The sequence below is a fragment of the Miscanthus floridulus genome, chromosome 2 (genome assembly GCF_019320115.1).
Source record: "Miscanthus floridulus cultivar M001 chromosome 2, ASM1932011v1, whole genome shotgun sequence".
Taxonomy (NCBI): domain Eukaryota; kingdom Viridiplantae; phylum Streptophyta; class Magnoliopsida; order Poales; family Poaceae; genus Miscanthus; species Miscanthus floridulus.
The window spans coordinates 98,951,437-98,964,391 of NC_089581.1; the positions used below are offsets into that span (position 1 = coordinate 98,951,437).

General features: G+C 42.1%; 1 protein-coding gene across 1 annotated transcript; it reads left to right on the forward strand.

The window, feature by feature from the left end:
- Nucleotides 1-667: 667 nt before the first annotated feature.
- LOC136539254 (homeobox-leucine zipper protein HOX15-like) lies at nt 668-2,611 on the forward strand. The gene is made up of 3 exons (XM_066531189.1): nt 668-1,238; nt 1,396-1,475; nt 1,738-2,611. Exons 1-3 carry the CDS (start codon nt 861-863, stop codon nt 2,033-2,035), a joined length of 756 nt encoding a protein of 251 aa, XP_066387286.1. The 5' UTR covers nt 668-860; the 3' UTR covers nt 2,036-2,611.
- Nucleotides 2,612-12,955: the final 10,344 nt, after the last annotated feature.

Genomic DNA, 12,955 nt, shown 5'->3' on the forward strand with positions numbered 1-12,955 from the left:
GTGTAAAGAGGGCAAGCCTTACCAAGAACAAAAGGATGATGATGGAGAGCAATCTTGGCAGACATATGCTACTAGTAGTAGTACTACCGAAAAGAAAAGTTACTTTGGAGTCACCACGCACATCAGCGCGTGTCCAATCCAGTAAATGGGTGCATATATAGGTGACTGGCTGCAGTTGTGGGTGAGTGCACTTGGCACAATCTTCACCACTCTCACTCGTAAAAAAAAACCAATATTTGACAATGAATATTTGGGATGAACCAGAGGGGATTACTTTGTTTCTACAAATCCCGCCCTAAAAGGAAAAAAATGACGTGCACACCCTAATTTACCATGCTAATAAGTGATGACTACCAGCTGGTAATAAAGCCAGGGAGAGAGGTGGAAAAATGAAGAAGAGTCAGTAGGTGCATGCATGTATTATAGGAGAATATAATGGAAAAGGGAGTGCACGAACACTTAGAATAATATGGAGATTGCAATTCCTACCTTTTTCATTTTTGTCAACCTTAGCAAGTGTGAAGTGCATTATTGTGTTTTGGTTTGTCTGTTTTGGCTCATGTGGCCGGCCTGCTGGGTGCTGCCACCCCTATATGTATGGGTGTCCATCCTCCTCGTCTCCCCCCCCCACCCCCCCCCCCCCCCCCCCCCCCCCCCCCCCCCCCCCTCTTCCTTCTCCCTCTTCACACATATTCTCTCCTTCCTAGCTCAACCATTCTCTGTCTCTCCCTCTCCATCTCTCTCCACACATACACAAAGGAGCAGAAGCAGGCAGGGAGACCATAGGTAAACTTTAGCAAGAAATTGCACCACTTCCTGCATCATCTCCTTGATATAAACAACAACAGAAGATACAGTGTATGGAGCAACAAGAAGAGGTCGGGCTAGCCCTGGGCCTCTCCCTCGGCTCCGGCCACCAGAAGCAGCTCAAGGAACAGCCATCGCCTCCGTCGCATCCACGTGCGCTGTTGGAGCCGACTCTGTCGCTCAGCAGCCTCCCGGCCAAAGATGGCCTGACGACCACACCGATGAGGAGGATCGCTGCCGTGAAGAGGGAGCTGCAGATGGAGGAGGACGACGAGGCCACCGACAGGGCGCTTATTTACTCAGTTGCGTCATCGGCGGTGGTCACTGCCGACGACGACGAAGGGTGCAACAGCCGGAAGAAGCTGAGGCTGTCCAAGGAGCAGTCGGTGCTGCTGGAGGACCACTTCAAGGAGCATAGCACCCTCAACCCTGTAAGTCCTGCTAGGTAGAAGTAGAACATACATATATAAGTTTAATTAGCACTTCTGAAATCATCCATGTTAAAATTAAATTTTTTCAGTATTTTTGGTGTGTGGATTCCTAAATTTTTCCCCCTTTGCTTGTGTTGTGCATGGTGCATCTGGGCAGAAGCAAAAGGCTGCTTTGGCCAGGCAACTGAACCTGAGGCCAAGGCAAGTGGAGGTGTGGTTCCAAAACAGAAGAGCCAGGTTAGTCAGTCGTATTCATCACCTCAAAACCCATATGCATATCTCCTTTCTGTTTTTTTCGTTCCTTCCTGTTCCATCACATATATTCGTCACCAATTCTAATATATATTTAAAGAAGAAGCATTCATAAATTAGTTATTCCATATATATATAAATGTTTTTTTAGTCTTATCTTGTACTATATGATTATGATCTATTGCATATTTGCATATATAATAACTATCCTGCTGATGTCCTCCATGCATGTATTTGTTGTGTGCAGAACAAAGTTGAAGCAGACAGAAGTGGACTGCGAGCTTCTCAAGCACTGCTGCGAGACGTTAACAGAGGAGAACCGGCGCCTCCACCGCGAGCTCCAGCAGCTCCGCGCCCTCAGTCACCCCCACCCGGCTGCCTTTTTCATGCCCGCCGCCGCTGCGCTCTCCATCTGTCCCTCATGCGAGCGCCTCACCACCGGAGTGTCTGCCGCCACCACCACCGGTGCAGATGGGCCTAAGGCGGGTGGCCCTGGCCGAGCACCGCACTTGTTCAGCCCTTTCACCAAATCTGCTGCCTGCTGAACAACGTTGGTCCATCCATCATATTATTCACCCATGGTTTAGGCAATAGCACATCATTTGATCACTATATATATATATATAATCTTTAGCTAGCACCTCTATCTATCTCTGCATCCATCATTCATCGATCGTCATCTACTAAATAGCAATTGATTGACTAGCTAGATGGCATATATTTCTGTCCCCTGCCGCCTTGCTAATTCGTAAGCTTTGTTTTTTCACAAGCTAATGAATTAATAGCGGCGTCACGTGAGGTGGATGGAGCACCACGTATGCATGATTCTAGTCTAGTAGGAATGACAAAGAGGTGTCTTGTTTGGTGTTGCTTCTGCTATACTTAGTATAGCGGCTGCTGTTGGTGGTGGTGTAGCTAGCTTTACTTAGTAGTTGTTGCTGATGAATTTTCCTTGTATTAATTAATTGTCAGTCAGGGGAAGTATCATCATTAGATGATGATGTCATGACACCACGCATACACATCCCAGTTTATTTGGATGTGGATTCATGTATATATGCACATGCTACATGATGGATCTGTTCCATCAATTAAATAATATATTGATTTGTTTTCAGAAATTGTATTGTATATGTGGGCAAGGTAGCTCCCTGATGAAGAGAAAACTGTGTGTTGGGCAGTTACGTTGAAGAACTGAAATTTTGAATTTTGTAATCAAATTCCTGTTTTCTAGCTGAAAAAAATGTCTACATCGATGAGATGACAAATACAACAGAAGTTTACAGTCCTTACATGTTATATGATGAGAGAAAACAATTGAATTAAATCATTAATTGAAGAATGAAAATATATTTCCATTTCGGATATTCAGGAACGATCCAGTTAGCCTGTTTAGCATGTAAACTTTGATTTAGAGCAACTAATAATTAGTATACACACGTTTTATGGATAATAAGAGAAGAAGCACAGATTATGTGAGCAAAGCAAAGCAAAGACACGAAGTAGTCGTGATATACCAAAGGAGGTTGGGCTGTGGTAGTTTAACTCTGTGAGGCACGCGTTTCATGCATGTGCTGGGTGTGCATGCCGGGGACACAGACAAGCAATGATCTTTCTGTTGAGACACACACACCATCCGGGCTCCTGCCTCCACATGTCTTGGCAATTTCTTGATGACTCCGTGACCTGCGGCCGACGGCAATGTATATCGCTAATCTTCTATGCCAGTCAAGCACGTCTGTTCAGTTATAATTATTCTCTCTGTTTCAAAACATAGGCTACACTAGCCTCTCTGCCTGGCTATTGTACTAACTGCATTTTTAGACACTGCTACAGCATGATGATAAAACAACGAAATTTTTCTAGTTAGTGAATAGAAAATTAGAGACAACTGCATTATAGTTGTTCGCTTCCCATGGATAGAACTTTAATAATCTTTGTATTTCTTGTTTCTTGGCTCATCAAAAATGCCGCTGAAACTATGTAATAATATAAACACTGTGTGCGAAAACTCAGAAACAGGAATTCTCTTCCATTTTCTAAACAAATGTATATGATCTCGATTTGGCATTTGCATATGTGTGGACAAATAAACAGATAAATATCTTGGTGCAATGGTTGTACGTTGACCAGCATGTGTTTGTAATTGATCTAGGTGGACTAGTCTCCGAGCAAACTCAACTTGTTATTTGTATGGGCAGGCAGCTCACACGCTTGAGATGCAGTAATGCTTTTTCATGTTTCATAAGGCACTGAGAGGGACATCCATGCATACGGATGTCTAGTGCTTGAGTGTGTGGTGAAAAGTCCTGGATTCATGGAAGAAGGATGGAAATTATGCCGGCGTGTAGGGGAAGTCCACAATGATGGGTAAGTCCGCCACTCATGGCTCATGTAGTACGCACTCTACAGAAGATTTTGTCAGCCAGTGATGGTTCATGTAGTACGCACTCTACAGAAGATTTTGTCAATGTTGACTGTAAACTAAGTTTAACTATGGACACCTGATCAAGTATATATATGCCAGTAGCTATTGTGTGCGTACGACCAAGTTGACATGGATTTAGTGGAATTATGCTTTACCACATATACAAACATACTACATTGCTAAGAAATAAAATCAGCACAGCAGTATTAGTCGTGTGGTCCAATTGCGATGACTATGATAAATACATGGTATGTGGGGGACGGGTGGCGGCGGCGGCCTCGGCTGCGCCTTAGGGCTTCAAACGAGAGAGCTGAGGGAGGTGGATTGCTGCTCAGTGGTCCCCTTCCATTTTCCCTCCTGTAACTCGTCAAAGGCTCAAGGGAGTGGGGATCCATTTCTCTAATATTAGGGTAGGATCGCTCCATGCCAAGTTTCTTAGTATTAGGGATTTATCTCCTTCTCTTCCTGGTCACAGCGAGGGGGAAGGTGGATTTGGTTTCTCCATGGCGACTTTGATGAAAATGGGGGCGACAAGTACGGCGTCAGCAGCTTTCTTGGCATGACGACACGAAGACTTAGGTTTCTGAACGGCAACATCAAGGCGGAGATGATGTTGCTGCCATGAAATAACTTACTCCGGTCTCTTTTCTATTTTGTTGTGGTTAGATCTGACTACTATGAAGGACTAGTGAAAATAAGTCTGCCCCTTAGGCCAATTGCTGGTATTGAGTTGGGAAGATTCAAATGAGTATTCCTTAATCTTCGGTGGCAGAATGAAGAACAAGGAAGACACAAGAAAGAAGAAGATTCTCAACTCCACTTGCAGGAATGTTGGCTGTCATTTGTTGGGCGTCTGTTCTGAGGCCTTCTATTGAGGGTTTGCCTGTGTGGTCATCCATACGAATCGTCACACAAGGTTGGGATTGAGATTTGGAGCTATACAAAACGTGGGTACAATGTAGATGAATAACAGTTTCTAGGTATACCTATTGTATTCTAGAATGCTTGTAACATGATGATATACTCCATATAATTCTTCTTTCGTCTAAAAAAATGCATGGTATGTGGATAATTACATAGCACGGGGGCGGAAATAAATTCAGGGTCAAACAATAAAATATGCAAGTTCATGGAGTGTAGGAGTGACCATTTTGACGGTCAATTTATTTTTGATAGTAACAGGAGGGGTTGCCCCTACTTGGACAAATATATTAAAAAATAATGGGTTCCAAAGTGCAAGTTCATTGGCAATCTATACCTAAATACTTTATATTTCTCAGTATAATTGCACAAAATGAAGGAATTGTGGGTTTGTGCCGCCTAAAAGAAGTGAACGAGGCCACTTAAAAACTAAGGCAAAAAATCAGTGATAAAACCTGCACAAGTTCTACTTATATGTGCACATGGTTTCTCTAAGTGTTGTGATCTCCAATGCAAAAAGACTTGCACCCTAGTTCTACTCCTATCAACTTACCTAGCAAACTAGACTAGGAAGTAAAGGGGACAACACAAAAGAATGCAAGAACATTAATGTTAAAAAGGGTTAGAGAATGCAAACTCTCGCTTGATGATTTTTTATTGAAGTATCAGAAAGCTTGCACTTTCTATTAATCCTTGTTGGAACACCTCACCACGGCCAAGCTCCTCATTTGGTAACTCCTTAGATAGCTCACGGGTCTTCCTCATGCATAAGTGGGTCTCTGGTGCCAAACCTACCCCAAACCGCTCCCTGATGTTTTCACTTAGTAGAGCTTTGTCCAAAAGACCAAGGGCCACTTCTCCCTTGTACACCATCAGCGACCACTCTACAAATGTTGTTGGAGTGATCCCGCAAAGATTTACAAGCCCTGAAGTGCACAAGTGTATAACCTTGGTGTGCGCAAGCAACAATAACGAAGAAATGTGCAAACCTCACTAAACTCTAGGCTAACATCTAAATCAAAGCACTAACGAGCACTACCCCAGACAAGCGTATCATTGTCGGTTCAAAACCCTCCTTCACTGTCGGATTTTGAACCGATAGTGGCATAAAGGCAGTGATGGGGGTTGACATCACTGTCGGTAACTCAAAGCCGCCAGTGATAAGGAGAGATTATTGTCGATTCCAGGCTCCACCTGGCAATGTCCAGTTGAGCCAACACTGCCGGTTTGTAGCACAAGCCGGCCGTGTTGTCTTGACCAACACTGCCGGTTTGAGGCCCAAGCCGGCAGTGTTGTCATGACCAACACTGCCGGTGCATGGCTCAAGCGGGCAGTGTTAGCTTGACCAACATTGTCGGTTCAAGACTTGAGCCGGCAGTGTTAGCTAGAACCAGCAGTGATAAGTGGTCGTCCACTCACTGTCGGTGCCAGCCATGAACCAATAGTGATGTGGACCTTCACTGCCAGTTTTGGCCCACCCCCAATCATTTTCTGATTTTCAAGCTCAGAACCGGCAGTGAAGGTACATTAATGTCGGTTTACCCAAATCCGATAGTGATGCCTGATTCTATAGTAGTGGAGGCCTAAACTAGCATAAGCACACCATCTAGTCCTTTTGCTAATTGTCCTCATAATCTTCTCTCTCTTCTCTCTTAAGCTCTTTGGCGGCTAGAGCAAATAGGCGAGGGTTTCAACACTTCTACTAGCTTCTTCAAGGTCTATCTAACACACTTCAAATGGTCGGCCAAGAGGGTATAAATAGAGCCAAGCTTAGAAACCCCAAAACTAATCGTTGTATATGATAAACAGATGTCATCCATATTTCAGGTGGTCACCATAGTTCTTGTACTGGAGCTTTCTTGTGAGCATAGAGATATAACACTGGAAAAATCCTTGCTCTATTCTCAACAGCCATTTTGTTTCATATTTTGGGCGTAACTAGAGGATCGGATGTTCTGCCACTACTGTGTAGGGGAATATATGCTATCCCATTGGCACCTTACTCATGAATTAAATTATTGATGAACCTTGCAGTATATATTATTCATCTTCTGTTTTCTTATTACAGGAAATTATAGTACTCGTCAATTATATTACTCATGGATCGATTGAGATGAGTGCGCCTTGAGAGCTTGGTATGAGAAGGTTTTGCTGCTCATCCTAGGTCATTAAGATGTATGACTTCTTGATTGGCTCTATGAATCTTATCTTATCTTATACTCTTATAAAGCAAAACCCCACTACCTATTTCTTTGAGATTTCGTGAGGCCACGTCATCACCAAAGCCCCACCAAGTCACTAAGTAAAAATACTAAATTACATTCGAGACCCATCAGAAGTAACTTCAAACACTAAATTGCATTTGCTGCCAACCCACCAAGCCATCAAGAGGCACCGTATTGTTCTCCACTTGGTTCCTTTAATGCACCAAGCTACCAATTCAACTATGCGTCCAAGCCATTACAAATTTTCACCCTGCACCTTCTCCATGATGACTCCGTCAAGCATCAAACTCTCATATCCTTCCAACTCATCTACTCCACTTCCATAATGAAGCTAGCAGCTAACCAAATTCATCCGTATTTTCTCTTGGATACCCGCAGCAACACGCGTGGAATTCTTCTAGTTTCTTCATTTACATGGCAAAGTGAGGCTTCAACTTCTTCTATTCCCTGTTTCAGTGATTTCTCTCTAGCCTTGGCTCTGAACTCTTCAAGTTCTTTTCGCTTGGTTTGAAGCTGGTCTTGTAGTTCTTTCAGGACTAAGAAACTGATTCTTTCATGAAAGAAGACAAACTTGTAACAATGCTTGACGAACTATATAAGGAGGACAGGGGTCTCTAGAGCAAGACATCTAGATATCTCATACAACCTCAACAAGCATCATTCTCATATATCTCATATACGAAACAAGCAATATAACTCAAAAACAAAGGATGTAGGAAATTTCTCAAGAGGGCCAGAACTTGTCTAAACTTTGCCCATAAGCAAGCATTTAGATCTGCTACTCGCACAACATCCCATAATCATTGCTGTTGATGAATATAGGGACACCATTTTTCATAAAAAAATAGTAAGAAAAATGAAAGGGACCTCTTGGCTTCATATTCTACCTAATTGAAAATATGGGTTCCAAAACTTGCCAACACACACACACACACACACACACACACACACTAATCAGTGGATTCCAATAATTCGTTTGGATCCTTATTACAATCCCTTCTGGAGTTTTGGTACATATACCTGCTTAATTGTATGATGGGCCTATTTATTGTACATATATTCATTGTAATGAACACATATAGATCTGAATATCTGATTGCTCCTTATAGTATATATTATCCATTTGTCAACATTTTCTTATTACAATACTATAATTTATGTTATTCTTTTATTATGTACATATATGGAGGCAAAAAAGGTCCAGCTACAAAATGATGAAGCTAGACTTGGACTAAGTATAAGAGAGTGGACTTCCAATCCATGATGTACCTCCTACTATTAATTAGCACGCGCATGTACTTCTGCCCACAAGGAAAATGAACATGGCCTTGTTTAGATTGCAAGTTTTTTCACTTTCTCCATCACATCAAATCTTTGGATACATGCATGGAGTATTAAATGTAGATAAAAAAATAACTAATTACACAGTTTGATTGTAAATTACGAGACGAATCTTTTGAGCCTAGTTAGGCCATGATTGGACAATAATTATCAAATACAAATGAAAATGCTACAGTGCTAAATACTGATTCATAACCTCGATCTAAACGAGGCCCATGCTTCCTTTTGAATCTGTACTGTCTCCTTGCGTGCGCACGCTGATTTTTTGCATGTACTATACACTGATTACTAGGAAGTTATTAGCACGTGGTCACCATGATGTGGCACACTGATTTGCTTCCATATTTATAATCTCTGGTGATTATATGCGTGTGAGGATGTGAACTAAACCAATTGACCATCTTTTTTGCTTTCGTTGATTTTACGTGTGTTATGACTATCGATTATGCTCGAAAGTACTTGCTGGTTGTACGGCACAATGGTAGACTGTTTGTATGCATGGAGAAGTAGTGATTTCTCACAGTTGAAAAATGTGCATGACGGATGCAAACATGGATCTAATACTACTACAGAACTGACCTTCACTGCTAGCTCATCACTGCTGGTTGCTTAAAAATCTGCAGTAATAACTCTTCACTGCCATGTCAAATTTAAATATGATTGGGGCTCCTAATGACCCGGCGGTGAAGGTTTTTATCACTGTTGGCTCAAGCCACAGACTGTAAGTGATATTTCACCGCTGGTTAAAACCACGAGCCAACAGTGATACTGAGTACATCATTGCCGGTATGGGTGTTCGCCATGATGTGGCACACCCCCATCCGGGCTCCTGCCTCCACATCTCTTGGCAATTTCTGGATGACTCCATCACCTGCGCGACGGCATTGTATATCACTAATCTTCTATATATGACAGTCAAGCACGTCTGTTCAGTTATAATTACTCATCTGTTTCAACATATAGGCCACCGGCCTCTCCCTGTTTTATTTTTTGGCATTGTACTCATTGCAATTTTATACTCTGCTGCAGCGTGATGATAAAACAAAGAAATCTTTTTGGTTAGCGAGCAGAAAACTAGAGACCACTTATCGCTTCCCCTGGATGGAACTTGATTTGAATTTCTTGTCTCTTGACTTATACAAAATATCCTTGAAAATATGTAATAATATAAATGTTATGTGCAAAAACTCACAAACGGAAAGTCTCTTCCATTTTCTAAAAAAAATGTATATGTGGTCTCGATTTGGCATTTGCATATGAGTGGACAAATAAAGCGATAAATATTTTGGTCAACGGTCGTTGTACGTTGACCAGCATGTGTTTGTAATTGATCCAGCTGAGCTAGTCTCCATGACGTCATCTGTCCTTGAGTACTCACGGTCAAAGCAAACGCAACTTGTTATTGGACTACTGGCAGCTCACACGCGACGCTTGAGATGCAGTAATGCTTTTTCAAGCTTGAGGGACATCCATATCCATATGCATACGGATGTCTAGTGTTTGAGCGTGTCGTGAAAAGTCTTGGATTCAAGGAAGAAGGATGGAAATTATGCTGGCGTGTAGGGGGAAGTCCACAATGATGGGTAAGTCGGCCAGTGATGGCTCATGCAGTACACACTCTACAGCAGATTTTGTTAACGTTGACTGTAAACTAAGTCTAACCATGGACAGCTGATCAAGTGCATGCATACTAGTATGCAAGTAGCTAGTGTGCGCGTACGACCAAGTTGACGTGGATTTAGTGAATTCTGCTTTACCACATATATATACAAAGATACCACATCGCTAAGAAAATCAGCACAGCAGTATTAGTTGTCCGGTCCAATTGTCGACGACTATCATAAATACATGGTATATATGTGGACAATTACAGAGTTCAGAGGGTCAAACAATAAAATATGCAGGTTTTATGGAGTGTAGGAGTGACCATTTTGACCGTCAATTTATTTTTGATGGTAACAAGAGGGCATACAACTCATGTACACAATGGCGGAGGCCTAGTCCAACTCCAGTTGAAGGCCATCTTGAATTCCAAGAGCAGTCCGGGGTAAAATCAACGCATAGAGCGCATATGGACTCTGTTTTTTACGTTCCACATATGGATGGAAATATAGTTTCAAAAGCTAACCAATGGATTTTGTTTCACATCAAAATTCATTCGGAGTCAACAGGAATTGTCGAAACAAGTCAGCATCCAAAATCTGCCAGGGTACTGTGACTCCGTTTTTTGGTCCATGTATCGTCTTAGAGCCCATTAGGGGCGTCTCCATGGGTGATCACGCCCAAGACTATAAGTAGCCGTCATCTCTCTCGTTATGGTTTGGGTTTTGTTGCGTTCTTGTTTTCCTCGTGAAACAGACATGGTTCGCTACACTTTGTATCGCCATGATGAACTGTTGTGAATTAGGGCCCATTTTCTTGATCTTATTCGCCTGTGTTGACTAGTCCTTTCAAATCAATACTTGAAGCTCTTATCAGTTTACTAAACTCCATATATAGTTGCAATTTCAGATTGCTTTCATCCCGTTCTTGCTTGTGTTGTCGATTCACTTGCAGGAAAGCTATCAATAATGTTGTACATGGTTGATAACTAACGGAGCAGTGGTGTAACGGTTTGGGGGTCCAAATCAGGCTTGGTTCAAATCCTAGATCATGAATGTCGATTTCTCCACCAATTGAAGTTATCAAACCTATTAGAAGATCGAGCTGCATCTACATCACTTCATCTGCACGGTTCTCATCGTCGGGAGAGTGGACGTTGTGGTCTGCTCTTGTGGACCCTTTGTCGGCATGGGAGGGCATGGTGCAGTCTGCTCCTGTGGATCGTTTGGCGGTGGGAGATTGCATGGTGGTGCCGCACTTTTCCTCTTATGGATTACTCATCAACGGAGGACTACGTGGCTCATTGTCGTTGTGACCCTCAGGAGACGGCGAGGACTGTGGCATCCTATCCAAGATGATATTGCCTCATTCAAATGTACGAAGGAAGTTGTTCTTGGCATCTCCCAAGTCCTGGATCCCATCTAGAGTGGGCAAGTCGAGCTCATCTGGGTGGACTTCTTGCACCAACACCCTAGCATAGTCGGCCGGGATCGGATTGTTGGCGAGGACTGTGGGATCGGATTGCACCAACACATCTCTCCATCTCAGTAAATTATGATAGTTTTTGCATTTATCTACAACTGTCCACTAGACTACTATAAAAAGAATATTGTGATATGTTAAGCATACATTGAGCTATGGATTAAACATAAAAAAGTTAGTCTACTTTCTCATATGCAGATTGGGCTAGGAATTAGATGGCAGAAGATCCACAAATGGTTTCGTTGTATTAGTGGGTTCGAACTTGGTCTCCTGGAGTGCTTGAAAAATAAGCTATAGTATCTAGGTCAAGCACTGAAATGGAATATAAGGCGATAACATCTGCTGCAATAGAGGTAATTTGGATACAAACTTCATTGAAAGAAACTAGTAAACAGTGACCAACAAGAGCACGTTTGTGGTGTGATAATATTGGTGCTTCATATCTTCCAGGCAATCCAGTGTCTCATGCTAGAACAAAACACATTGAAGTTTACTATCATCTTGTTAGATAGAAAGTAGCATAGGACATCCAGATGTTTGAATTATATCAACACATGATCAAGCTGCAGATGGTTTCACAAAAACTCTAATTGTATAAACAAACTAAAAGAGTTTCATTGAAGTCTTAACTTAGGTAAATTATGATTGAGGAGGGGGGGGGGGGTAGCATGACAATATAATCCATGTATACAAATGTAACTCTAGTGACACTAGTGATTGATTTATGCCTTGTAGAGTAGATTGTTTGCTTGCTTGTACAAGATAAAAGTAACTCTAGTGACACCAGTAATTGATTGATGCCTTGTAGAGTAGATTATTTGCTTCCTTTTACAACATAATAGGTGTCGGCATGAAATTTCGTCCTGTGCCGAGGGCACATGAGCAAGCCGGAAGGGTCCACTCGATGAAGCTAGAGATCCACCTAGCTTCAGCGCAGGGATGGTCGATCCTGCGCACTCCTCCCGAGACGTGCCAGTCAATTTGATCCTGCATTTGACAAGGAGTGAAAGCTAATCAGTAATTTAAGGCGGAACATGCCGGTGTTGCCAGACATTCCCGAATGTGCGGCTTTGAAAGCTGATATGGAAGAAAATCAACTAAATAGTCGATTCCACCATATTTATAAAGATAAATCAATTAAAGCTCATAAAATTATGGAAGGTAAATCGGTTATCACTTAGGATAGATCTCGTTATTGAGACAAACATTAGTCAATAACATGAGGATGTCAACAATGATTAGTTTATGCTAAGCCAATCACTGCAAGTAATCGAATCCCTTTTGTATAAATAAAATAGCTCATCATCATTTAACCATTTAATAAAGATAAATCTAATGAACATATTAGATCTCATCTATCGCTATGACCAGTGAGGCATGAGGCAGAATCATGCAGGCCATAGAAACAACAATAGATTCGGCGACCCTAACTTATTACTAATATCAGTGGGGCATGAGGCAGAATC